Source organism: Oncorhynchus gorbuscha, linkage group LG06, assembly GCF_021184085.1.
Source record: "Oncorhynchus gorbuscha isolate QuinsamMale2020 ecotype Even-year linkage group LG06, OgorEven_v1.0, whole genome shotgun sequence".
Classification (NCBI taxonomy): domain Eukaryota; kingdom Metazoa; phylum Chordata; class Actinopteri; order Salmoniformes; family Salmonidae; genus Oncorhynchus; species Oncorhynchus gorbuscha.
This window is the reverse complement of record NC_060178.1, coordinates 47,782,043-47,809,940: the sequence shown is the minus strand read 5'-3', so window position 1 is coordinate 47,809,940 and position 27,898 is coordinate 47,782,043. Positions and strand designations below refer to the sequence as shown.

At 47.3% G+C, this 27,898-nt stretch overlaps 1 protein-coding gene across 1 annotated transcript in view; it reads right to left on the bottom strand.

The window, feature by feature from the left end:
- LOC124038037 (SH3-containing GRB2-like protein 3-interacting protein 1) overlaps nucleotides 1-27,898 on the bottom strand; it is a 125,022-nt gene that overhangs the window by 83,647 nt on the left and 13,477 nt on the right. Inside the window, 2 exon segments of the mRNA XM_046353414.1 lie at nucleotides 3,838-3,882; nucleotides 13,814-13,960. Coding sequence (XP_046209370.1) covers nucleotides 3,838-3,882; nucleotides 13,814-13,856 — 88 coding nt within the window. The 5' untranslated portion in view covers nucleotides 13,857-13,960.

Below are 27,898 nucleotides of genomic sequence, written 5' to 3'. Positions count from 1 at the left end.
GCTACATAGCATGAGGCGGTTACCCAGGGCTAACGCGCCCAAGAATGGGCCTCCCTCTGGGGTCTTATTCCATGTCCTTAGGACGTCTCAAGATCTGTTTAGTCCCTGCCCATCAACCTTAACATGACTCAATCATACCACAATAAGCACCCAATGATGAATATATAAGCCTGGTTTCTCCACAACGATACCAGGAACCTACAGTACATCCACACATTCCAATGCTTCTCACACCTGTCCTTGAGTACCTCCAATCAGTTTCACTTATTTGATCTATTCCGGTACTAGCACACATGATTCAACATGTTCAACTGATCACTAAGCTCTGGGGTTAGTATCAGGTGTGCTGCTAGTACTGGAACAGATTACATGTGAAACTGGCTGGGGTCGGAGGGTATTCGAGGAGAGGTCCGGGATCACTTCGTATTCCAGATTAGGACAATAGCTTCGCATCTATCCTTGACAGCTAAGCCGGGTGTTTACTCTGTAGAGATACAACTCTCTATGGTTTCCGGTACCATTACCATTCTCGGTCCTCCTGGCAGTGGGACTTTAAACAGCACTGCTAACAGGGATTAACGCCCGCTTTACACCTGACAGTTAGTAATCCAATGTCACACAGCCACACTAAGACAGCGCTAGCCATGCTAATGGAGGGCTATTTAAAGACACACAGCACACCGTGACTGTCGTTTTCTTCCCCATGCATTCTCCATCCCCAACCTAACACTACCCAACACCTCGCCCGTGACACGTGCAGGGAAGCCTCTGCCAGACAAGATCTCTAGCTAGCTAGCAAAGCATAATCCCCGCTCTGCCAAATAGACAGACAGATAGATGGCATGGCATGCACTCCAATGCAATACATTTAATAATAGCCAATGTTTTGACAGCAAGCCTCCTTCATCTGGATGGCATGCACGCAGGAGAGAAGAGGAAGGGAGGGAGGGATCACAAAGTCACTGGGGGCTGTAAGGCCTTATGTAGGGTCTTATAACCTATAGCTTTTTGTATTGATTCAAGAATCTCATCGGTCACTGCCAATGGACTGGGGAAGTGAAGAGCTTTGACTGGGGTGAACCGGAACCGCGTCATTCAGAAAGCACCACATCATGTGACCTGTACAGAGGTCACGATCCGGGACCGAGAGTAACACCATTGTGATACACTGATTAAGACAGAGCACACGATGTGCAGGATTTCTCTCACAAAACTGTCGGTCTGTCAATAGGTATCTATAGGCTTGGTTTAAATCATTACATTGAAAACAACGTCAGAACCCAGGAAGAATGCCAGGCCAAATTGATCATTGATTGTGTTGTGTCACTATCAGATAATCAGGGGATCTATCCATGTATGAAAATCATGGGGGTTTTCTGCTTGCCTTGCTGGATGGGTTTTTCACGAGACTCAATCCTGCCTTATGAAACAATTCTGTCACTGCACTCAAATGTCCTCTAATGTGTCTGGGCTCTGGAGCAGAAGCCATAGAAATGACTAGAACGGGAACAGTTCCTTAGGCCACAGAACCATGACTTGAATGGGGATAACCGTTCAAGTAATTGTATTTCTACAAGCCAAGAACCTGTGACCACCGACGGGCCCGCCAGGGACTGGGGTTGACCGAAAGACAGGCTGGATCACTCTCGTCTAAAGCCAGAACCTGTGACCACCGACGGGCCCGCCAGGGACTGGGGTTGACCGAAAGACAGGCTGGATCACTCTCGTCTAAAGCCAGAACCTGTGACCACCGACGGGCCCGTCAGGGACTGGGGTTGACCGAAAGACAGGCTGGATCACTCTCGTCTAAAGCCAGAACCTGTGACCACCGACGGGCCCGCCAGGGACTGGGGTTGACCGAAAGACAGGCTGGATCACTCTCGTCTAAAGCCAGAACCTGTGACCACCGACGGGCCCGTCAGGGACTGGGGTTGACCGAAAGACAGGCTGGATCACTCTCGTCTAGACACACAGACAGGGAGAGCCAGCCGATGGTTAACGACACGTTTCTACTGTAATATAGGAAGGGGGAACGCCAAGGTGCTGATGGGGAGGCTTAGAATGAAAAGTGGAACAGCATTAATTGGATTCAGTTGCAACTTGATTTTTTAAAAACATTTTCATTATTAAGGCAACATGTCTTGCTAGAACACACAGATCTGATGGCGAGATGGAGAACAGGCAGCCTTGCTGTTCATATTACCAACACTGTGCTAACTAGGCTTGAATGACGCCATTGCTAACGCAACAACAAGTTGCACTTAACGTCCTGGTAGTCTGACATACTATAAACATACAATGAACCTAAAACTAGTATGCTTAAATATACTGAACAAAAATATAAATGCAACATGTAAAGTGTTGGTCCCATGTTTCATGAGCTAAAATAAAAGATCCCAGAAATGTTCCATACACACAAAAATATTATTTCTCTCAAATTTTGTGCACACATGTGTTTACATCCCTGTCAGTGAGAATTTCTCCTTTGCCAAGATAATCCATCCACCTGATAGGTGTGGCATATCAAGAAGCTGATTAAACAGCATGATCATTACACAGGTTCACTTTGTGTTAGGGACATTAGAAATGCCACCCTAAAATGTTCAGTTCTGTCACACAACACAACGCCACAGATGTATCAAATTTTCTGTTGCCAGATAATTTGATGTTAATTTCTCTACCAACGTCGTTTTAGAGAATTTGGCAGTACGTCCAACTGGCCTCACAACCCCAGACCACGTGTAACCACGTCAGCCCAGGACCTCCACATCCGGCTTCTTCACCTGTGGGATTGTCTGAGACCAGCTACCCGGACAGCTGATGAAACTGAATAGTATTTCTGTCTGTAATAAAGCATTTTTGTGTGGAAAAACTCACTCTGATTGGCTGGGCCTTGCTCCCCAGTGGCTGGGCCTGGCTCCCAACTGGGTGGGCCTATGCCCTCCCAGTCCCACCCATGGCTACGCCCCTGCCCAGTCATGTGAAATCCATAGATTAGAGCCTCATTTATTTCAATTGACTGATTTCCTTATATGAACAGCAACTCAGTAAAATCGTTGAAATTCTTGCACGTTGTGTTTATATTTTGTGTTCAGTTTAATAGTAATATTGCCACAACAGTGATGCTTTTGGAAGATAAATCACAGCACGAATAGATTGTAGATCTGTATTTCTTTTCTGTATGTCGTGGATTATGGAGATGAGATTCAAAATGGAGCAGGCAGATGAAATGTATGAAATGAATCATGTCGTTTACAGAAGGCAGAAATAAAAGGAGCCTCGCTCTCTCCATCCTTGCAGACAGATGACGTCATCAACACATAAAGGGCCAAACATGACCCAGAATGCCCTGTGTGTTCCCCGAACAGCGTTGACCGTGACCGATCAATCTATCCATAGGGTGCAAACGCAGCTTCCTCCTGTTGGAAAATGGCCTCGCAACGCAAGCAGGCTATTGGCCGCGCAGATAAGAGGCTACAGCAGAACACACCGTTGGTACCCTGTGTGTGTGTGTGTGCCGCTCCATACAAAGAGAATTTATACAAGCCAGCTGGGCACATAAGCTTCTGCACAATAAATCCCAATAATCCTTTACAGGAAGGGAAGACGGTGAGAGAGAGAGAAAAACACACAGTGTTCAATTAGCCATTCGATTGGTAGAGAGAGACGTTCTCTACAGTGGCTGTGCCCTTCCCACCAAATGACATGTAAGATCACTGGAATGCATGCACTCAAAATAGGAGCACAGCTTATGACATTTGAAGCTGCCAAACACACACACACACACACACACATACACACACAAATAAATAGATAATAAATTCAAGTGTGACTTACCTTCCATCATGATTGCAGATTTGCATTCCTCTATCTCCAAGGAGCCTGGAAAGAAATCAGGAAGGGGAGAGAAGCCCCTGGTTACCAGATGACACGGATAGAATAGAGAACAGAACCTAACACAGGGCTAACCTAGCCTTACAGCTAACACACAGCCTCCAACACTGCCACACGTCGTCTGTCTACTGGCCCAGGGTCCATGCACCGCGACCGGGCAGAGAGGGGAGCTGGCTGGGCTCAGTGCCGATCAGAAGCCCGAGAGAGGCTGTGGCTTAGGCCATGGATGCCGCTTCCACTGCTACGGCGCCTCTAACTTACACAATCAGCCAAGGATGCTGAGAAGAGGAGAAAAAAAAATATTGGGGGAAAAAAAGAGAAAGAGAGGGGGTAGAGAGGGAGGGAGGCAGAGCGAGAGAGAAAGAGGGAGGGCTTGCTGAGGTCACAGCTGCTCTCAGCCAATCCTTGAGGTTCTCTGCAGAGTCACATGCATTCGGCTTGCATCCCCTGATAGCCTGGCCCTAGAGAACGACAAACTAGTAGCCTCCCTCCATCACACCACGCATCTATACGCACACACATTCGCACACACCTACCCACACACACAGGCAAACTCAAACACAGAGAACACGCACGCGCGCACACACGAACATAAATAACGCACACACACCCCTCCCCTGCCTACCTTGTGTGTCTGTAGACTCTGCAGAGTGATGAATGAGATTAATTATTTGCTCGTCGACAGAATAACGAGCAGGTTAAAGTGAACCGACAGCCCATTTTGAGGACACACTCACGAACACACACCCTGATCCTGGTTACAGAATAAATGTATATGCCCTCCTAACGGGTATACTCCATTCTCTGAAGGTTTAAAAGTCTATTTTCAGAGAGCTCTGCCTTCTCTAAGTCTGCCTGCTACTCCCTCCCTTTTCTATATCACTGTTTTTGCTCTGCCTGCTGGCTCAGTATGACTGCTCTCTCTCTCTCTCCACCTCCCACCATCCCTCTCTCTCTCTCTCTCTCTCTCTATGCCCCTCCCTCTCTCTCTCTCTCTCTATGCCCCTCCTCTCTCTCTCTCTCTATGCCCCTCCCTCTCTCTCTCTCTATGCCCCTCCCTCTCTCTCTCTCTATGCCCCTCCCTCTCTCTCTCTCTATGCCCCTCCCTCTCCTCTCTCTCTCTATGCCCCTCCCTCTCCCTCTCCGCTGCCAATGCCATTGGGGATAACGATCAATCATTGTGACGTCAGGGAGACCGACTGCCTCTCTAGACCCAGCCCAACCGAGGGAGGAGCTACGGTCTTCTATCGTTTATGCTGCTACTGCTACCCTCAGCCTGGATGGACCCAGATTGAGGAGAGGAGGGAGGGAGGTGTGTGTGTGTGTGTACTGCTACTCTCTGCCTGGATGGACCCAGATTGAGGAGAGGAGGGAGGGAGGTGTGTGTGTGTGTACTGCTACTCTCAAGCCTGCTGCCAGTGAGAGGGGATGAGGGAGAGATGGGAGGGAGGGGAGAGAACGAGGGAGGGAGGTGTGGATGTGTGTGTGTGCATGGAGGCTGGTGATTACTTTTAAATGTGAGGGGGAAGGAGCCAGAGGCTAAGGGATGACCACTAACGGAGTAAAGACAAAGAGTGAAAGAGAGAACAAGAGAACTGGGGGAGAAAGAGAGAGATTGGGGTGAAATAGAGAAGAGGGAGATAGAGGATGTTTATGTTTCTGGCTACGGAGCAGAGACTGAATAGAGAGAGACATGAGCTGCTGGACAGCCTGACAATTAGCCAAGCACTGCTCAAGCCTCCATAACAACAACAGCAGCCACAATAATAATGACAGAGCTACTCTTGTAATAGAAAATTATATTACTCAACAAATGACTAAATCACTTGCAGATGCAGAATATACCATATCTATACACAATTCAGATTTAAAGAAAGATGTAAGCTAGGCTTCTTACACAGGGAGACAGATGAGACACATGCTGTCCTGCCTGTTTATGAGTCCGCCTGTCACACTTTAAATTGAGCCAGTCCTGTGTCTCTTCGTGCACAATGCATTATCCAGGTCATGCTCAAGCCCATGTGAAATGTTCTCCCTCTCCTGCTTCTTCTCTCCTCTTTTTTTCTCCCTCGCTCTTCATTGCTTGCTCCCCCCTCTCTCCCCTCATTAAGCCATGGCATGCTCCCCCCTCTCTCCCCTCATTAAGCCATGGCATGCTCCCCCCTCTCCCGCCCCCTCTCCCTCATTAAGCCATGACATGCTCCCCCCTCTCACCCCCCCCCTCATTAAGCCATGGCATGCTCCCTCCCTCTCCTCCCGCTCCCTCCCTCCCTCTCCCTCCCCTCATTAAGCCATGGCATGCTCCCTCCCTCTCCCCCCTCATTAAGCCATCCCTCCCCCTCTCTTCCTCATTAAGCCATGCTCCCTCCCTCTCCCCCTCTCCCCCTCATTAAGCCATCCTCCCTCCCTCATTAAGCCATGGCATGCTCCCTCCCCTCTCCCCCTCATTAAGCCATGGCATGCTCCCTCCCTCTCCGCCCTCTCCCCTCATTAAGCCATGGCATGCTCCCTCCCTCTCGCCCCTCTCCCCCTCATTAAGCCATGGTATGCTCCCCCTCATTAAGCCATGGCATGCTCCCTCCCTCTCCCCCTCTCTCCCCCTCATTAAGCCATGGCATCTCCCTCCCTCTCGCCCCTCCTCATTAAGCCATGGCATGCTCCCTCCCTCCCCCCCTCTCTCCCCCTCATTAAGCCATGGCATGCTCCCTCCCTCTCCCCCATGGCATGCTCTCTCCCCATTAAGCCATGGCATGCTCCCCCCTCCTCCCCCTCTCTCCCCTCATTATTAGCCATGGCATGCTCCCTCCCTCTCACCCCTCCCTCCCTCTCACCCCTCCCTCCCCTCATTAAGCCATGGCATGCTCCCTCCCTCTCCTCCCGCTCCCCCCTCCCTCTCTCTCTCGCCCCCTCTCTCCCCTCATTAAGCCATGGCATGCTCCCTCCCTCTCGCCCCTCTCTCCCCTCATTAAGCCATGGCATGCTCCCTCCCCTCTCTTCCCTCATTAAGCCATGGCATGCTCCCTCCCTCTCCCCCTCTCTCCCCTCATTAAGCCATGGCATGCTCCCTCCCTCTCCCCTCATTAAGCCATGGCATGTTCCCCTCAATCCCCCTCATTAAGGGCATGCTCCCTCCCTCTCCGCCCTCTCTCCCCTCATTAAGCCATGGCATGCTCCCTCCCCTCCCCTCATTAAGCCATGGCATGCTCCCTCCCTCTCCCCTCTCTCCCCTCATTAAGCCATGGCATGCTCCCTCCCTCTCGCCCCCTCTCTCCCCTCATTAAGCCATGGCATGCTCCCTCCGTCCCCCCTCTCTCCCCTCCCTCCCTCTCTCTCCCCCTCTCTCCCCTCATTAAGCCATGGCATGCTCCCTCTCCTCCTCATTAAGCCATGGCATGCTCCCTCCCTCTCCCCCTCCCCCTCATTAAGCCATGGCATGCTCCCTCCCTCTCCCCCTCTCCTCCCCTCCCATCCCTCCCTCCTCTCTCCCCTCTCTCCCCTCATTAAGCCATGGCATGCTCCCTCCCTCTCTCATTAAGCCATGGCATGCTTCTCCCTCTCCCCCTCTCCCCTCATTAAGCCATGGCATGCTCCCTCCTCCTTCATTAAGCCATGGCATGCTCCTCCTTCCCCCCTCTCTCTCCCTCATTAAGCCATGGCATGCTCCCTCCTTCTCTCCCCTCCCTCTCTCCCCTCATTAAGCCATGGCATGCTCCCTCCCTCTCCCCCCTCATTAAGCCATGGCATGCTCCCTCCCTCTCGCCCCCTCTCTCCCCTCATTAAGCCATGGCATGCTCCCTCCTCCCCCCCTCCCTCTCCCCTCATTAAGCCATGGCATGCTCCCTCCCTCCCCATGCTCATTAAGCCATGGCATGCTCCCTCCCTCTCCATGGCATGCTCCTCCTCGCCCCTCTCTCCCCTCACCCCCTCTCTCCCTCATTAAGCCATGGCATGCTCCCTCCCTCTCTCCCTCCTCTCTCCCCCCTCTCTCTCCCTCATTAAGCCATGGCATGCTCCCTCCTTCTCTCCCCTCTCTCCCCTTCATTAAGCCATGGCATGCTCCCTCCTTCTCCCCCTCTCTCCTCATTAAGCCATGGCATGCTCCCTCCCCCTCTCTCCTTCATTAAGCTCCCCCTCCTCTCCCCCTCTCTCCCTTCATTAAGCCATGGCATGCTCCCTCCTTCTCTCCCCTCTCTCCCCTCATTAAGCCATGGCATGCTCCCTCCTCCCTCCCCTCTCTCCTTCATTAAGCCATGGCATGCTCCCTCCCTCTCCCCCCCTCTCTCCCTCATTAAGCCATGGCATGCTCCCTCCTTCTCTCCCCTCCCTCTCCCTTCATTAAGCCATGGCATGCTCCCTCCCTCTCCCCCTCTCCCTCATTAAGCCATGGCATGCTCCCTCCTTCTCTCCCCCCTCCCTCTCCCCCTCATTAAGCCATGGCATGCTCCCTCCTCTCCTCCCCCTCGCCATGGCATGCTCCCCCCTCCTCCCCTCATTAAGCCATGGCATGCTCCCTCCCTCCCCCTCTCTCCCATTAAGCCATGGCATGCTCCCTCCCTCCTCCCCCCTCTCTCCCTCATTAAGCCATGGCATTAAGCCATGGCATGCTCCCTCCCTCTCCCTCTCCCCTCATTAAGCCATGGCATGCTCCCTCCTCCCCCTCTCCTCTCCCTTCATTAAGCCATGGCATGCTCCCTCCTCTCTCCCCATTAAGCCATGGCATGCTCCCTCCCTCTCTCCATCCCCTCTCCCCTCATTAAGCCATGGCATGCTCCCTCCTTCTCTCCCCCTCTCCCTTCATTAAGCCCCTCCCTCCTTCTCTCCCCCTCCCTTCATTAAGCCATGGCATGCTCCCTCCTTCTCTCCCCTCTCTCCTTCATTAAGCCATGGCCCCTCTCTCCCCCTCATTAAGCCATGGCATGCTCCCTCCTTCTCTCCCCCTCATGCTCCCTCCTCCCCCCTCATTAAGCCATGGCATGCTCCTCCCCCCTCTCTCCCTTCATTAAGCCATGGCATGCTCCCTCCCTTCTCTCCCCCTCTCCCTTCATTAAGCCATCATCTCCCCTCATTAAGCCATGGCATGCTCCCTCCTCTCTCCCCTCTCTCCCCTCATTAAGCCATGGCATGCTCCCTCCTTCTCTCCCCCTCTCTCCCTTCATTAAGCCATGGCATGCTCCCTCCTTCTCTCCCCCTCTCTCCCTTCATTAAGCCATGGCATGCTCCCTCCTTCTCTCCCCTCTCTCCCCTCATTAAGCCATGGCATGCTCCCTCCTCTCTCCCCCTCTCTCCCTTCATTAAGCCATGGCATGCTCCTCCTTCTCTCCCCCTCTCTCCCTTCATTAAGCCATGGCATGCTCCCTCCTTCTCTCCCCTCTCTCCCTTCATTAAGCCATCTGCTCCCTCCTTCTCTCCCCTCTCTCCCTTCATTAAGCCATGGCATGCTCCCCCTCCTTCTCTCCCCTCTCTCCCATGGCATGCCCATGGCATGCTCCCTCCTCTCTCCCCCTCTCTCCCTTCATTAAGCCATGGCATGCTCCCTCCTTCTCTCCCCCTCTCTCCCTTCATTAAGCCATGGCATGCTCTCCCTCCCCCTCTCTCCCTTCATTAAGCCATCCCCCTCCTTCTCTCCCCTTCATTAAGCCATGGCATGCTCCCTCCTTCTCTCCCCCTCTCTCCCTTCATTAAGCCATGGCATGCTCCCTCCTTCTCTCCCCCTCTCTCCCTTCATTAAGCCATGGCATGCTCCCCTCCCTTCATTAAGCCTCCCTCCTCTCTCCCCCTCTCCCTTCATTAAGCCTGCTCCCTCCTTCTCTCCCCCTCTCCCTTCATTAAGCCATGGCATGCTCCCTCCTTCTCTCCCCCTCTCTCCCTTCATTAAGCCATCATGCTCCCTCCTTCTCTCCCCCTCTCTCCCTTCATTAAGCCATGGCATGCTCCCTCCTTCTCCCCCCTCTCTTCATTAAGCCATGGCATGCTCCCTCCTTCTCTCCCCTCTCTCCTTCATTAAGCCATGGCATGCTCCCTCCTTCTCTCCCCCTCTCCCTTCATTAAGCCATGGCATGCTCCCTCCTTCTCTCCCCTCTCTCCCTTCATCCATGGCATGCTCCCTCCTTCTCTCCCCTCTCTCCCTTCATTAAGCCATGGCATGCTCCCTCCTTCTCTCCCCTCTCTCCCTTCATTAAGCCATGGCATGCTCCCTCCTTCTCTCCCCCTCTCTCCCTTCATTAAGCCATGGCATGCTCCCTCCTTCTCTCCCCTCTCTCCCTTCATTAAGCCATGGCATGCTCCCTCCTTCTCTCCCCTCTCTCTCCTTCATTAAGCCATGGCATGCTCCCTCCTTCTCTCCCCCTCTCTCCCTTCATTAAGCCATGGCATGCTCCCTCCTTCTCTCCCCCTCTCTCCCTTCATTAAGCCATGGCATGCTCCCTCCTTCTCTCCCCCTCTCTCCCTTCATTAAGCCATGGCATGCTCCCTCCTTCTCTCCCCCTCTCTCCCTTCATTAAGCCATGGCATGCTCCCTCCTTCTCTCCCCCTCTCCCTTCATTAAGCCATGGCATGCTCCCTCCTTCTCTCCCCTCTCCCTTCATTAAGCCATGGCATGCTCCCTCCTTCTCTCCCCCTCTCTCCCTTCATTAAGCCATGGCATGCTCCCTCCTCTCTCCCCCTCTCTCCCTTCATTAAGCCATGGCATGCTCCTCCTCTCTCCCTCCCTTCATTAAGCCATGGCATGCTCCCTCCTTCTCTCCCCCTCTCCCTTCATTAAGCCATGGCATGCTCCCTCCTTCTCTCCCCTCTCTCCCTTCATTAAGCCATGGCATGCATTAAGCCATGGCATGCTCCCTCCTTCTCTCCCCTCTCTCCCATTAAGCCATGGCATGCCCCCCTTCTCTCCCCCTCTCTCTCCTCATTAAGCCATGGCATGCTCCCTCCTTCTCTCCCCCTCTCTCCTCATTAAGCCATGGCATGCTCCTCCTTCTCTCCCCTCCTCATTAAGCCATGGCATGCTCCCTCCTTCTCCCCCTCTTCATTAAGCCATGGCATGCTCCTCTCTCTCCCCTCATTAAGCCATGGCATGCTCCTCCTTCTCCTCTTCATTAAGCCATGGCATGCTCCCTCCCTCTCCCCCTCCCTCATGCTCCTCCTTCATTAAGCCATGGCATGCTCCCTCCTCTCCCCCATCTCCCTCCCTTCATTAAGCCATGGCATGCTCCCTCCTCTCCCCATTAAGCCATTCCTTCTCTCCCCCTCTCCCTTCATTAAGCCATGGCATGCTCCCTCCCTTCTCTCCCCTCTCTCCCTTCATTAAGCCATGGCATGCTCCCTCCTTCTCTCCCCCCTCTCTCCCTTCATTAAGCCATGGCATGCTCCCTCCTTCTCTCCCCCTCTCTCCCTTCATTAAGCCATGGCATGCTCCCCCTCCTCCTCATCCCCCTCTCTCCCTTCATTAAGCCATGGCATGCTCCCTCCCTCTCTCCTCATTAAGCCATGGCATGCTCCCTCCCTCTCCCTCTCTCTGTATACTTAACACCCAGCAGATGCTTCCTGAGAGAAGTCCCCTCCCTGCCCACAGCTTTATCTCTTCTCCCCCCTCTCCCTCCATTCCTCAGGCTCTGCCAGACGAGGTGGCTACTCTCCTCCACTGTCCCCCAGAGGAGATTTAGCCACCAGCCGGTGAGCAGTGACACAAAAAGGGAAGGAGGGAGGGGTAGAGGGGACTTGCTAAATAAAGCCTAAAGTACTACGCTGGGTTTTGATTCTGGAACATGGTGGCATTGAGAGGAGAGACGCTGGTGTTAACTAAGAGAAGACTAGACACTTACAACCAGCAGGATAAACCGACTCAGTCATGGCTGTACAGCAAGGGGCTGGGAAACTGCCACCTTAAATCACCAGAGACTGCTACAGCATGAGAGGGGCAAGGAGGCCACAAGACAGAGAAACACAGGGATTCAGGTGGGCACGCAAGACCACCGATTGAGAGAGGGAAGGAGAGATGAGGGGGAAAAAAAGGAGAGAAATGAGGAGGAGATGATGAGGGTAAACAATACAGGATACGAAAGAAGAGCGCATGAGGGAATGAAGGAAAAGAGATGAGAGGAGCTGGCAGGAGAGAACAGGAAGCAGTGCCTTAGATCAACTCATTTGAAGGCCATGTAGTGTATTTGGCTATTCAGCCACGCCCGTTGCTGACAGGTTGCTGACAGGTGTATAGAATCAAGGACACAGCCCTACAATCTCTACAGACAAATATTGGCACCAGAATGACCCATACTGAAGAGCTCAGTGACTTTCAATATGGCACTGTCATATTGACACCTTTCCCAACAAGTCAGTTTGTCAAATTTCTGCCATGCAAGAGCCGCCCCGGTCAGCTGCAAGTGCTGTTATTGTGAAATAGAAACGTCTAGGAGCAACAATGGCTCAGCCGCGAAGTCGTAGGCCACACAAGCTCACAGAACGAGACCGCCGACTGCAGAAGCATGTAAAAAACACTGACTACCCAGATCCAAACTGCCTCTGGAAGCAACGTCAGCACAAGAACTGTTCGTTAGGAGCTTCATGAAATGGGTTTCCATGGCCGAGCAGCCGCACACAAGCCTAAGATCACCATGAGCAATGACGGACGATGGAGTGGTGTAAAGCTTGCTGCCATTGGACTCTGGGACAGTGTAAACGCGTTCTCTGGAGTGATGAGCCATGCTTCACCATCTGGCAGTCCAACGGACGACTATGGATTTGGTGGATGCCAGGAGAACGCTACCTGCCCAAATGCGTAGTGCCAACTGTAAAGTACGGTGGAGGAGGAATAATGGTCTGGGGCTGTTTTTCATGGTTCGGGCCCCTTAGTTCCAGTGAAGGGAAATCTTAACGCTACAAGATACATTGACATTCTAGACGATTCTGTGCTTCTAACTTTATGGCAACAGTTTTGGGAAGCACCTTTCCTGTGTCAGCATGGCCCATAAGTAAGCACTTCACTGTTAGTCTACACCTGTTGTTTACGAAGAATGTGGCAAATAACATGTGATTATGATTTTAAACTGCTGTGGTCGGAGGGGCTTTGCTCGTTTTAGTTACTGTATTTCTATGGCTGGAAAACTGGAGTACAAGCTCGAGGTAATGGTGGGTCACTGTCACAACAGCCTACTGCAAGCATGCTTATTGAGACATGCTTACTGGCCAGGGTGTGCAGGCTTTTGTTCCAGCTCAGCTCTAACACACATGATTCAACCAATTGTGATCTAAATTGAAGATTGTGATGAAGATATTAGCTGGAGATATTAGCTGGAGCAAAAGCCTGCACACCCTGGCCAGTAAGCATGTGTTAGGCGGAAACAACAACAACTAAAAACATGCTATTGATCTCCTGGACTGGAGTCTGGGACCCCTGCATGCTATTGATCTCCTGGACTGGAGTCTGGGACCCCTGCATTTGGCAGATAATGGTAGCTTCCATCAGTTGCTATTGATCTCCTGGACTGGAGTCTGGGACCCCTGCATTTGGCAGATAATGGTAGCTTCCATCAGTTGCTATTGATCTCCTGGACTGGAGTCTGGGACCCCTGCATTTGGCAGATAATGGTAGCTTCCATCAGTTGCAGCACTCCGCACAACTACAAGCAGCTACGTCAGATAGCCAGTAGGAGGTGGTGAAGAGAGTAGGAGGAGCTGAAGGAGCAAAACCCACAGAAAGGAGGACAGAACGTTTCCTGTGGAATAGATATCCTCATCCAGAGCCATGTATTTAGCATTTGTATTTATTTATCTTAAAACACTTGGCTCGGTCCTCGCCTACCAATTGTCTACCCCTTCTGTGGTGCAGCGCAACGCACACCGTGGCAGTGCAGTAGTAGTAGCACACATTCACACAGAGGAAGTTGACAGAGAAGGGGAGGAAAGAGAGAGAGAGAGGTGCGCATACCTGCGACAATGCGAAACCAGCCGGTGCACAGCTCCTCAGCCATCTACAGCAATCTCCATGGAGCAGGTCACATATCTGGTATATCCACAGAGGGACAGAGAGATGGAAGGGCGAAGGGATGGGAAATAGAGATGGACGGCAGAGAGTCTGTGAGGAGAGAAAGAAAGAGGGGGACCAGTCGCATTAAAGGAGGAGTGAGGATGACTGCACCTGACTGAGCTCCCTGGCTGAGGGGACAGATGCGCGCACACACACACACACACACACACACTGAAGGACCTGTGGAAAATGTTAATGTACTTCCTGTAGAAGTGCTGTCTGGGCCGCTGTCGGTCAGATACACAAACAGCCTGAGTGTATCTGATCTGTATAGAAAAGAGCCACTTCTCTCCAGTGGCATTAACCCCTTGCACCCTGGGAGAAAGAGGGAAATGAGCAAGGAGAGGAAGGAGAGAGAAAGGCGACATAAATGCCAGAACCGGACAAGAACCTGACACCCTCAGCACACAGGGGGACAAACACCTGCCTGCAGGTGACAGCATTACCTAGCACATATGCCCCCCTAGGCACAACTATGACAACATAACCAACAAAAACGGGTCACAACTCCTGCAGCTGTCGCACGCTGGGTATGTACATAGTCAATGGTAGGCTTCGAGGGGACTCCTATGGTAGGTACACCTATAGCCCATCTCTTGGCAGTAGTACTGTAGACTACTTTATCACTGACCTCAACCCAGAGTCTCTCAGAGCGTTCACAGTCAGCCCACTGACACCCCTATCAGATCACAGCAAAATCACAGTCTACTTAAACAGAGCAATACTCAATCATGAGGCATCAAAGCCAAAGGAACTGAGTAACATTAAGAAATGCTATAGATGGAAGGAATGCAGTTTGGAAACCTACCAAAACACAATTAGGCAACAACAAATTCAATCCCTTTTAGACAATTTCCTGGGTAAAACGTTCCACTGTAATAGTGAAGGTGTGAACTTGGCAGTAGAAAATCTTAACAGTATATTTGACCTCTCAGCTTCCCTATCAAATCTAAAAATCTCAAATAGAAAACCGAAGAAAATTAACAATAATTACAAATGGTTTGATGAAGAATGCAAAAATCTAAGAAAGAAATTGAGAAACCTGTTCAACCAAAAACATAGAGACCCGGAAACCTGAGTCTACGCCTACACTATGGTGAATCACTAAAACAATACAATGTTGATGGTATCCTCAATGAAATGATCAAATATACAGATAACAAATTCCAATTGGCTATACTAAAACTCTTTAACATCATCCTTAGCTCTGGCATCTTCCCCAATATTTGGAACCAAGGACTGATCACCCCAATCCACAAAAGTGGAGACAAATCCTCTGCATTATCATTAACAGCAGACTCGTACATTTCCTCAATGAAAACAATGTACTGAGCAAATGTCAAATTGTCTTTTTACCAAATTACCGTACAACAGACCATGTATTCACCCTGCACACCCTATAGACAACCAAACAAAACAAAACAAAGGCAAAGTCTTCTCATGCTTTGTTGATTTCAAAAAAGCCTTTGACTCAATTTGGCATGAGGGTCTGCTATACAAACTGATGGAAAGTGGTGTTGGGGGTAAAACAAACAACATTATAAAATCCATGTCCACAAACAACAAGTGTGCGGTTAAAATTGGCAAAAAACACACAAATTTATTCACAAAGGGTCGTGGGGTTAGACAGGGATGTAGCTTAAGCCCCAGCCTCTTCAACATATATATATCAACGAATTGGCGCGGGCACTAGAAAAGTCCGCAGCACCCGGCCTCACCCTACTAGAATCCGAAGTCAAATGTCTGCTGATGATCTGGTGCTTCTGTCACCAACCAAGGAGGGCCAACAGCAGCACCTAGATCTTGTGCACAGATTCTGTCAGACCTGGGCCCTGACAGTAAATCTCAGTAAGACCAAAATAATGGTGTTCCAAAAAAGGTCCAGTCACCACGACCACAAATACAACTTCCATCTAGACACTGTTGCCCTAGAGGATACAAAAAACTATACATACCTTGGCCTAAACATCAGCGCCACATGTAACTTCCACAAAGCTGTGAACGATCTGAGAGACAAGCCAAGAATGGCATTCTATGCCATCAAAAGGAACATCAATTTCAACATACCAATTAGGATTTAGCTAAAAATACTTGAATCAGTCATAGAGCCCATTGCCCTTTATGGTTGTGAGGTCTGGGGTCCGCTCACCAACCAAGACTTCACAAAATGGGACAAACACCAAATTGAAACTCTGCACGCAGAATTCTGCAAAAATATCCTCTGTGTACAACGTAGAACACCAAATAATGCATGCAGAGCAGAATTAGGCCGATACCCACTAATTATCAAAACCCAGAAAAGAGCCGTTAAATTCTATAACCACCTAAAAGGAAGCGATTCCCAAACCTTCCACAACAAAGCCATCACCTACATCATTTATGTTACTTTTGATGGCATAGAATGCCCTTCTTGCCTTGTCTCTCAGGTTAGTTATCATTGTTTTAGTTTACAATGGAGCCCCTAGTCCCACTCTTCATACCCCTGATACCTCCTTTGTCCCACCTCCCACACATGCGGTGACCTCACCCATTACAACCAGCATGTCCAGAGATCTCTCTCTTCATCACCCAGTGCCTGGGCTTACCTCCGCTGTACCCGCACCCCACCATACCCCTGTCTGCGCATTATGCCCTGAATATATTCTACCATGCCCAGAAATCTGCTCCTTTTACTCTCTGTCCCCAACGCTCTAGGCGACCAGTTTTGATAGCCTTTAGCCGCACCCTCATACTACTCCTCCTCTGTTCCACGGGTGATGTGGAGGTCTCACACAAATCATCAAAGAACCCACCAGGTACAACCCTAAATCTGTAAACAAGGGCACCCTCATAGATGTCTTCCTGACCAACTGGCCCTCCAAATACACCTCCGCTGTCTTCAACCAGGATCTCAGCGATCACTGCCTCATTGCCTGTATCCGCTACGGAGCCGCAGTCAAACGACCACCCCTCATCACTGTCAAACGCTCCCTAAAACACTTCTGTGAGCAGGCCTTTCTAATCGACCTGGCCCGGGTATCCTGGAAGGACATTGACCTCATCCCGTCAGATGAGGATGCCTGGTCATTCTTTAAAAGTAACTTCCTCACCATTTTAGATAAGCATGCTCCGTTCAAAAAATGCAGAACTAAGAACAGATATAGCCCTTGGTTCACTCCAGACCTGACTGCCCTCGACCAGCACAAAAACATCCTGTGGCGGACTGCAATAGCATCGAATAGTCCCCGTGATATGCAACTGTTCAGGGAAGTCAGGAACTATTACACGCAGTCAGTCAGGAAAGCTAAGGCCAGCTTCTTCAGGCAGAAATTTGCATCTTGTAGCTCCAACTCCAAAAAGCTCTGGGACACTGAAGTCCATGGAGAACAAGAGCACCTCCTCCCAGCTGCCCACTGCACTGAGGCTAGGTAACACGGTCACCACCGATAAATCCACGATTATCGAAAACTTCAACAAGCATTTCTCAACGGCTGGCCATGCCTTCCGCCTGGCTACTCCAACCTCGGCCAACAGCTCCGCCCCCCCGCAGCTACTCGCCCAAGCCTCTCCAGGTTCTCCTTTACCCAAATCCAGATAGCAGATGTTCTGAAAGAGCTGCAAAACCCGTACAAATCAGCTGGGCTTAACAATCTGGACCCTCTATTTCTGAAACTATCCGCCGCCATTGTCGCAACCCCTATTACCAGCCTGTTCAACCTCTCTTTCATATCATCTGAGATCCCCAAGGATTGGAAAGCTGCCACAGTCACACCCTCTTCAAAGGGGGAGACACCCTGGACCCAAAGGTTACAGACCTATATCCATCCTGCCCTGCCTATCTAAGGTCTTCAAAAGCCAAGTCAACAAACAGGTCACTGACCATCTCGAATCCCACCGTACCTTCTCCGCTGTGCAATCTGGTTTCCGAGCCGGTCACGGGTGCACCTCAGCCACGCTCAAGGTACTAAACAATATCATAACCGCCATCGATAAAAGACAGTACTGTGCAGCCGTCTTCATCGACCTTGCCAAGGCTTTCGACTCTGTCAATCACCATATTCTTATCGGCAGACTGAGTAGCCTCGGTTTTTCTGATGACTGCCTTGCCTGGTTCACCAACTACTTTGCAGACAGAGTTCAGTGTGTCAAATCGGAGGGCATGCTGTCCGGTCCTCTGGCAGTCTCTATGGGGGTGCCACAGGGTTCAATTCTCGGGCCGACTCTTTTCTCTGTATATATCAATGATGTTGCTCTTGCTGCGGGCGATTCCCTGATCCACCTCTACGCAGACGACACCATTCTATATACTTCTGGCCCGTCCTTGGACACTGTGCTATCTAACCTCCAAACGAGCTTCAATGCCATACAACACTCCTTCCGTGGCCTCCAACTGCTCTTAAACGCTAGTAAAACCAAATGCATGCTTTTCAACCGTTCGCTGCCTGCACCCGCACGCCTGACTAGCATCACCACCCTGGATGGTTCCGACCTTGAATATGTGGACATCTAGAAGTACCTAGGTGTCTGGCTAGACTGTAAACTCTCCTTCCAGACTCATATCAAACATCTCCAATCGAAAATCAAATCTAGAGTCGGCTTTCTATTCTGCAACAAAGCCTCCTTCACTCACGCTGCCAAACTTACCCTAGTAAAACTGACTATCCTACCGATCCTCGACTTCGGCGATGTCATCTACAAAATTGCTTCCAACACTCTACTTAGCAAACTGGATGCAGTTTATCACAGTGCCATCCGTTTTGTCACTAAAGCACCTTATACCACCCACCACTGGGACCTGTATGCTCTAGTCGGCTGGCCCTCGCTACATATTCGTCGCCAGACCCACTGACTCCAATCATCTACAAGTCCATGCTTGGTAAAGCTCCGCCTTATCTCAGTTCACTGGTCACAATGGCAACACCCACCCGTAACACGCTCTCCAGCAGGTGTATCTCACTGATCATCCCTAAAGCCAACACCTCATTTGGCCGCCTTTCGTTCCAGTTCTCTGCTGCCTGTGACTAGAACGAATTGCAACAACAACAAAAAAATCGCTGAAGTTGGACTTTTATCTCCCTCACCAACTTCAAACATCTGCTATCTGAGCAGCTAACCGATCGCTGCCGCTGTACATAGTCTATCGGTAAATAGCCCACCCATTTTCACCTACCTCATCCCCATACTGTTTTTATTTATTTACTTTTCTGCTCTTTTGCACACCAATATCTCTACCTGTACATGACCATCTGATCATGTATCACTCCAGTGTTAACCTGCAAAATTGTAATTATTTGCCTACCTCCTCATGCCTTTTGCACACAATGTATATAGACTCTCCTTTTTCTACTGTATTATTGACTTGTTAATTGTTTACTCCATGTGTAACTCTGTGTTGTCTGTTCACACTGCTATGCTTTATCTTGGCCAGCTCGCAGTTGCAAATGAGAACTTGTTCTCAACTAGCCTACCTGGTTAAATAAAGGTGTTCTCAACTAGCCTACCTGGTTAAATAAAGTTGAAATAAATTTAAAAACATTTAAAAAAGAGAGATGAACCTGGAGAAGAGTCCCCTAAGCAAGCTGGTCCTGGGGCTCTGTTCATAAACACAAACACACCCTACAGAGCCCCAGGACAGCAGCACAATTAGACCCAACCAAATCATGAGAAAACAAAAAGATAATTCTTTCCAATTTGTCAAGTAATTAACAAAAAAACAGAGCAAACTAGAATGCTATTTGGCCCTACAGAGAGTACACAGCGGCAGAATACCTGACCACTGTGACTGACCCAAAATTAAGGAAAGCTTTGACTATGTACAGACTCAGTGAGCATAGCCTTGCTATTGAGAAAGGCTGCCATAGGCAGACATGGCTCTCAAGAGAAGACGGGCTATGTGCCCACTGCCCACAAAATTAGGTGAGCTGAAACTGACCTGCACTTCCTAACCTCCTGCCCAATGTTTGACCATATTAGAGTCATATTTCCCTCAGATTACACAGATCCACAAAGAATTCGAAAACAAATCCAATTTTGAAAAACTCCCATATCTACTGGGTGAAATTCCACAGTGTGCCATCACAGCAGCAAGATTTGTGACCTGTTGCCACGAGAAAAGGGCAACCAGTGAAGAACACACACCATTGTAAATACAACCCATATTTATGCTTATTTATTTTATCTTGTGTCCTTTACCCTTTGTACATTGTTAAAACACTGTATATATATATATATAATATGACATTTGTAATGTCTTTATTGCTTTGAATCTTCTGTATGTGTAATGTTTACTGTACATTTTTTATTGTTTATTTCACTTTATATATTCACTTTATATATTATCTACCTCACTTGCTTTGGCAATGTTAACACATGTTTACCATGCCAATAAAGCCCTTGAATTGAAATTGAATTGAAAGGAGAGAAGGGTGAGAACTGGGAGAATGTGTCAGATTAGTAAGAGAAATACGATGAAATAGGATGAATCCTCCTACTTTTAACAGTCTTTCATTAATGTATGGAGGAAATAAAATAAACAATAAACAGGATGGAAAGACAAACTTTCTGCAGCAGAGACACCAGTGCCACATGCCTCTGCTGCCTCCTGCTGGTTGTATTCTAACAGTGCATCTCTGTCTATACATCTGACACTGCCAGAGTGTCATAACACTGGCCTTGTCAACTCATCACTCGGATTAATACACTTGGCAGTGTTGAGGTGTCTTTTAAACGTCACTGTGGTTGACACAACGGTTAACCACCCTTAGATGTCAGGGGTCACATATGCTACATAGATGGTTGTTGGTATAAAACAAATCAAATTACCTACCACATCAAAATGCAATTGAATTAAAATGGCAAAAAGACAAATAATGTAATAGATTGCAGTTTCAGCGCCTAATCAGATGTCATTTTAGACACTCTGAAATCAGACACTGAACTGACTGCATAACTGTACTGACAGAAGGACAAATTAAAATGCATCTAGAAATGTAAAATCGGACAGGACACATTTTTACTAAGCCTAGAATATCCAGTTGAAGTGGTGCACTGCCTGTCTCAAGCCTGAGTCGGATACAGTCTCCATCAAACAGTTATAGTTGTGACCTGATGGCACTACATGTTTTACACGTCTGCAACTCCTACATAAAACATGACTACTGGCTGGCTCAACTGACTCTTCGTCCCAGAATACTGAATGACCCCTTCTCTGCTCCATGACTACTGGCTGGCTCAACTGACTCTTCGTCCCACTGCCTTCTCTGCTCCATGACTACTGGCTGGCTCAACTGACTCTTCGTCCCAGAATACTGTATGACCCGTCCTTACAGCACTGCCTTCTCCGCTCCCGAGCAGAGAGAAAGATGTCATTGATATCAGAATATCAGAGCAGAGCTGAGCCTGCTGCCGCAGTGTCATCTCAACTCAGTATCTCTTTTCCTCCTCCACTTTTAGCAGAGCTCAACAACCTGCTCTCGACGCTTACAGACACGATCATTCATCTGCTGAAGTTCATGATACAGCAGTTATTAATTGCCAGATATTCCTCCCACATGTTTGACACTGTAACAAGGTGGGGGATTTTCCATTTCAAATGCAGCAGAATTGGACAAACAAACAGGCTGCCAAGACATCCCCTCATCCTCTCCCTCTCTTTTTCTCCCGTTCCCTCTCGCACGCTCGCTCCCAACCTCCATCTCGCTGACCTACTTTTACTCTCGCATCAGCAGAGGGCAGTCTTGCACTTGGCACATCGCTCCTCTATCATTCGTCTCTGGATCCCTTCACATCCCTTTTCAACAACAAAAACAGCAGTGTTCTTCCACTAAACCCAGAAACCAATTAAATATATATCCAATAGTAAGGTAAAGGTAAAGTGTCAATTTTCTGGCGATCTATTTGAAAGGAGGGTGATTGATGATTTGAGTGCTGGAGGAGTGAAGATGGTACTTCTGTCCCGAGTGCTGGGCAACGGTCAAACATGTCCCCTCGGCGCGTGATAGCGGTGCAAAGACGAGAGGGGAGACCAGGGGTGGCGAGGGACAGCGGCAGTCAAGGGGATGACTAAGGGTGTCAAACTGAGGCTGAGCTGACACAAACAAACATTAAGATAGAAAAAAAGAGCAGGAGACCTTTCACCGTTCTATCAATGTAATTGTCTGCATCATTTGAAATCCCCTTCATATATTTTCTATAAATATAACATTTTAAATACAATATATATATATATATATATATATATATATATATATATATATATATATATATATATATATATATTCATTTTCCTTTATTATTTTCCCCTAACCCTACCACCTCTCCCCTAATTGGAGTAAACTAATGGAAAAGAACACTTAGGCTTCCACTTCCAACTTATACATACTATATACAGTGGGGAGAACAAGTATTTGATACACTGCCGATTTTGCAGGTTTTCCTACTTACAAAGCATTAATTAGGGCCGGTTTCAAGTTTTCATAACAATCGTAAATCGGTATTTTTGGGCACCGATTAGCCAATTAACTAGGTAAGTCAGTTATTTAACTAGGTAAGTCAGTTAAGAACACATTCTTATTTTCAATAACTGCCTTGTTCAGGGGTAGAATTTCACCTTGTCAGCTCGGGGGATCCAATCTTGCAACCTTACAGTTAACTAGTCCAACGCAATTAACGACCTGCCTCGCTCTCATTGCACTCCACAAGGAGACTTGGAGCCTGTTACGGAAATGCAGTAAGCCAAGGTAAGTTGCTAGCTAGCATTACATTTATCTTATAAAAAACAATCAATCATAATCACTAGTTAAAACTACACATGGTTGATGATATTACTAGATATTATCTAGCATGTCCTGCATTGCATATAATCTGACTGAGCATACAAGTAGCTGAGCGGTGGTAGGCAGAAGCAGGCGCGTAAACATTCATTCAAACAGCACTGCCGTGAGTTTTGCCAGCAGCCCTTCCTTGTGTGTCAAGCATTGCGCTGTTTATGACTTCAAGGCGGCTATCAACTCCCGAGATGAGGCTGGTGTAACCGAAGTGAAATGGCTAGCTAGTTAGCGCGCGCTAACTAGAGGGACGGAAGCTATACTGTTACACTGGCAATACTAAAGTCCCTATAAGAACATCCATTAGTCAAAGGTTAATGAAATACAAATGGTATAGAGGGAAATAGTCCTATAATTCCTATAATAACTACAACCTAAAACTTCTTACCTGGGAATATTGAAGACTCATGTTAAAAGGAACCACCAGCTTTCATATGTTCTCATGTTCTGAGCAAGGAACTGAAATGTTAGCTTTCTTACATGGCACATATTGCACTTTTACTTTCTTCTCCAAACACTTTGTTTTTGCATTATTTAAACCAAATTGAACATGTTTCATTATCTACTTGAGGCTAAATTGATTTTATTGATGTATTATATTAAGTTAAAAATAAGTGTTCATTCAGTATTGTTGTAATTGTCATTATTACAACAACAAAAAATGTAATCGTCTGATTAATCGGAATCGACTTTTTTGGTCCTCCAATAATCGGTATCGGCGTTGAAAAATCATAAATCGGTCAACCTCTAGTTCAGAGGCCCATTATCAGCAACCATCACTCCTGTGTTCAAATGGCAAGTTGTGTCCAAGTCCAAGCGAATCCAAGTTTATAATTTTAAAAGGCTAATCATTAAAAAACATTTTGCTAATCATTAGAAAACCCTTTTGCAATTATGGTAGAATTGAGTATCTAGAGCATCAGCATTTGTGGGTTTGACTACAGGCTCAAAATGGCCAGAAACAAAGAACTTTCTTCTGAAACTCATCAGTCTATTCTTGTTCTGAGAAATGAAGCCTATTTCATGTGAGAAATTGCCAAGAAACTGAAGATCTCGTAAGATCAGTTTAATTGCTTCTTTAAATCAGCACGACAGTTTTCAGCCGCGCTAACAATTGTAAAAGGGTTGTCTAATGATCAATTAGCATTTTAAAATTATAAACTTGGATTAGCCAACACAACGTGCCATAGGATCACAGGAGTGATGGTTGCTGATAAATGGGCCTCTGTACGCCTACGTACAGAGGTCCTTCTGTAGCTCAGTTGGTAGAACATGGTGCTTGTAACGCCAGGGTAGTGGGTTCGATCCCTGGGACCACCCATACGTAGAATGTATGCACACATGACGGTAAGTCGCTTTGGATAAAAGCGTCTGCTAAATGGCATATATTAGATATTCCATTTTTTTTATCTGCAGTTTCCAGCTACAATAGTCGTTTACAAAACTAACAATATTTTTGATAATTTTAATCTTATTTAATGTGCTTTTCTTTCAAAAACAAGGAAATATCTAAGTGACCCCAAACTTTTGAACAGAAGTGGACATGTATTTTCCTTTCCATGGTAGCAAGATCTTGTCTATTTCTGCTAACTTTCTATTAAAATGTATTATAATGAGATTATTTCTTTCTTTCAGGATATGAATACTGAGTATGTCCACTTCACTCTCAGACCATTTTATTGGTAAACTACACAGTAATGTAAAAGTTGTATTTTTTGTGATCCAATACATAATATAGTACACATTATAATTAGATTTTAATAGCTAACATTTCAATGGCCATAATAAATAGATATGCCAATAGTGGACAACCTTGTTTACTCCTTGATAGGTTAAGAGTTTCTGAGAAGTAACCATTATTTACTATTTCACACCTAGGGTTACTATACATAACTTTAACCCATTGAAAAAGGCATTCTCCAAAATTGCAATATTCCATTTATATATAAATTCCAGTCGTACTTTATCAAAAGCCTTTTCAAAGTCAGATATGAATACCAGGCCTGGTTTCACAGATTTTTCACAGTTTTCTGTTGTTTCCAGTACTTGTGTTATATTATCTTCAAGGTATCGTTCATTTAAAAACCTGTCTGATTAGGATGAATCATATTCGACAATACCTTTTTAATTATATGCACTGTCCTAGAATTGTTGCATCACAACAATGAAGTGTAAGGGCTCTCCAATTTCTTAAATGGACTGAATCTTTATACTTACCACCTGGGTCCTGTTTTAGTAATAGCGAAATCAGACCTGGTTGAGTATCTGATAATCTACCATTTTTATATGAGTGGTTAAAACATGCTAATAACGAGTACATTAAAAAAAATATCTTAACTGGTATGCCATCCAGCCTTGGAGTTTTCCTGGATGTAAATTATTTAATTGCATCAGGAAGTTCCTCCTGGCTTTCACACGAGTCTTTCTGTACAGCTGTTCATTTTTACATTGTTAATAGAAGAAAAAAACATTACAATTAACATCGGACGATGCTGGGACAATTGTGCGTCGCCCTATTGAACTCCCAATCACGGCTGGTTGTGGTGCAGCCTGGAATTGAACCAGGGTCTGTGGTGATGTCTCTAGCACTGAGATGCAAAGCCTTAGACCACTGCGCCACTCGGGAGCCCACTTAGATCATGTATATTCAGGTAGAAATAAGTTGTGAAGCAACTGCTCTCTATCCCGCTCAACACACATTATTCTATCTCTTTAACGTAGCAGGCATAAAAGAAACACATACCGGACAAGTAGGCATGCAATGGATTATGGTCATTATGGTCATTTTAATGTCACCATGGAAAGGACAAGGCTCCATTCCACCAAAACAAGCTGAAACTTCTGGCTGTCTTTTCAAACAGCTCGTATAATCAAGAGGCATCATCATTCTTTTCACAATATTATTCCAACCTCATAGTGTGAAAATATATATAGAACACAGGTAAATCACGTTTTTGGCGCACTGGGCCTTTAAGGTAGTGTGTGTCCCAGTCACACTACAGGCAGAGCTAAACCCCATCAGCAACAGACTAAACAAACCAATCAAACGTCAGCAGACCAACAACCAGTAAGTGGATGCTAATTACCCTAAAAGGCCCGGATAACCCCACCCTTACCCTAAGTCTCTCCCTCTCCCTTGGGCAGGGCAAAGTGAGCTGTGTCTGGGGTGTCATTAGGTCACTGTGGGCAAGACAAATAGAGGACATGGCTGGCCGAGCGGCACGTAGGCACATGGACATAGCCCAGTCTTATCACCTCCTTGCTGAGTCTTGCTCTCGCTTGGCCTGGTGGAATGTTTTGGTTAGAACCCGCCGCTTCCTAATCAGCATTCCTCATCACCAGGGCTGACAGAGGGGTGAGAGGGGAGTTGCGGATCGCCACGGCAACCTGCAAGAAGAGCCACGCTGCTGCCGTTCGGGACTGAGACCTGACACACAGCCCAAGTGCCAGGGGATGGACTTCCCTTTCAGAGGAGAACATCAGGACACATTGACTCAGTGTGGACAATGGTGCTTTATCTTCCTGCAGTGGTCCCAATGGTCTTCAACTAATAAGGGATAACTGCTGTATGTGATGGTAGCAACACAACCTCTTCCAGTAAGACTGTGCAGTGAGCCCACCTCTTCACAGAAACAATAGGTTTACTGTTTACTCCCCAGATTGGTTCTGTTTATTTATCTCTCTACTTAGCCTCTACCACAGTCTACACTAAATAACACTCCGTAAGACTACAGACCCCTACAGTTTTAACTACCTGGCCAGGACAAAACTCTAGGCCTTAGGTCATGTAATCTGGAAAAACTCCTGTCCATATGCATATTATAATAATAACAACTAGATTGCAATTGTTCATGAAGTACTATTGCTTTAACTCTTTAAAAGTATTTTTTGTGGTAATGGTAAATGTTTAAAGCAAAGCAGTTTTAAAGTATGTATGGTTTAGAAAAATGTTATAGTAGTGATACTGTTTGCAGTAGTAATAATGGGGACTGGTTATAGTTGAAAAAGTAGGTAGATGAAAAGTTAAAATAGCCTGAACATTTGAAAGTTGGTTTGTTGCATCCAGCTTGAACGGTTGAATAGTTATTGTTGGTGGGTTATTTGATGCTAATTTCTATAGACTGTAACACATGTTAAGACTTTGAAGTTAGGATAATGTGAACATGTGGAAGTTGGTTTGGTGTCTTTACCTTGAACGGTTCAAGAACGAATGTTGGGGTGTTATTTTACTCACATGTCTATAGTTATAGTTGCTAAAAGTTTGACAGAATTTGAAGTTAGGATAGCCTGAACATGTGAAAGCTGGTTTGGTGTATGTAGCTGGAACAATGTAAGAGTTACTGTTGTTGGGTTAAAGTATTCAAATGTATATAGTTATTAGTTCATAAAAGTTTTCATGAATTTTAAGTTAGGACAGCCTGAACATGTGAAAGTGTTGCAATTATTGTTGGTAGTAATTATATGCATGCACATTTACGTAGATATAATTTATAGCACAGACCTGAGCTAGACCAGAGCTAGTGCGAGGCACAGCTAGCTAGCTACACCCAGGACCAGAGCTAGTGCAGACCAGAGCAATAGTTGTGATCAGTAGTTTTGTGGTCAGTAGTTGTGGTTCAATAGTTGTGGTCAGCAGTTGTGGTCAGTAGCTGTGGTGGTCAATAGTTTTGTGGTCAGTAGTTGTGTGGTTGTGGTCAGCAGTTATGGTGATTAGAAGTGTGGTCAATAGTTGTGTGGTCAGAATATATGTGGTTGTGGTCAGTAGTTGTGTGGTTGTGGTCAGTAGATGTGGTCAGCAGTTGTGTGGCTGTGGTCAGTAATTGTGGTAAGTAGTTGAGTGGTCAGTAGTGGTGTGTTCAGAAGTTATGTGGTTGTGGTCAGAAGATGTGTTGTGGTCAGTAGTTATGTGGTTGTGGTCACGAGATGTGGTCAGCAATTGTGTGGTTGTGGTCAGTAAATGTGGTCAGTAGTTGTGCGGTTGCTTTTAAAAGTTGTGTTGTCAATAGTTGTGTGGTTGTGGTCCCCAAATGTGTTCAGTGGTTGTGTGGTTCTGATCATAAGTTGTGTGGTTGTGGTCAGTAGTTGTGTAGTTGTGGTCACTAGACGTGGTCAGCAGTTGTGTGGTTGCAATCAGAAGTTGTGTGGTTGTGGTCAGTAGTTGTGGTCAGTAGCTTTGTGGTTG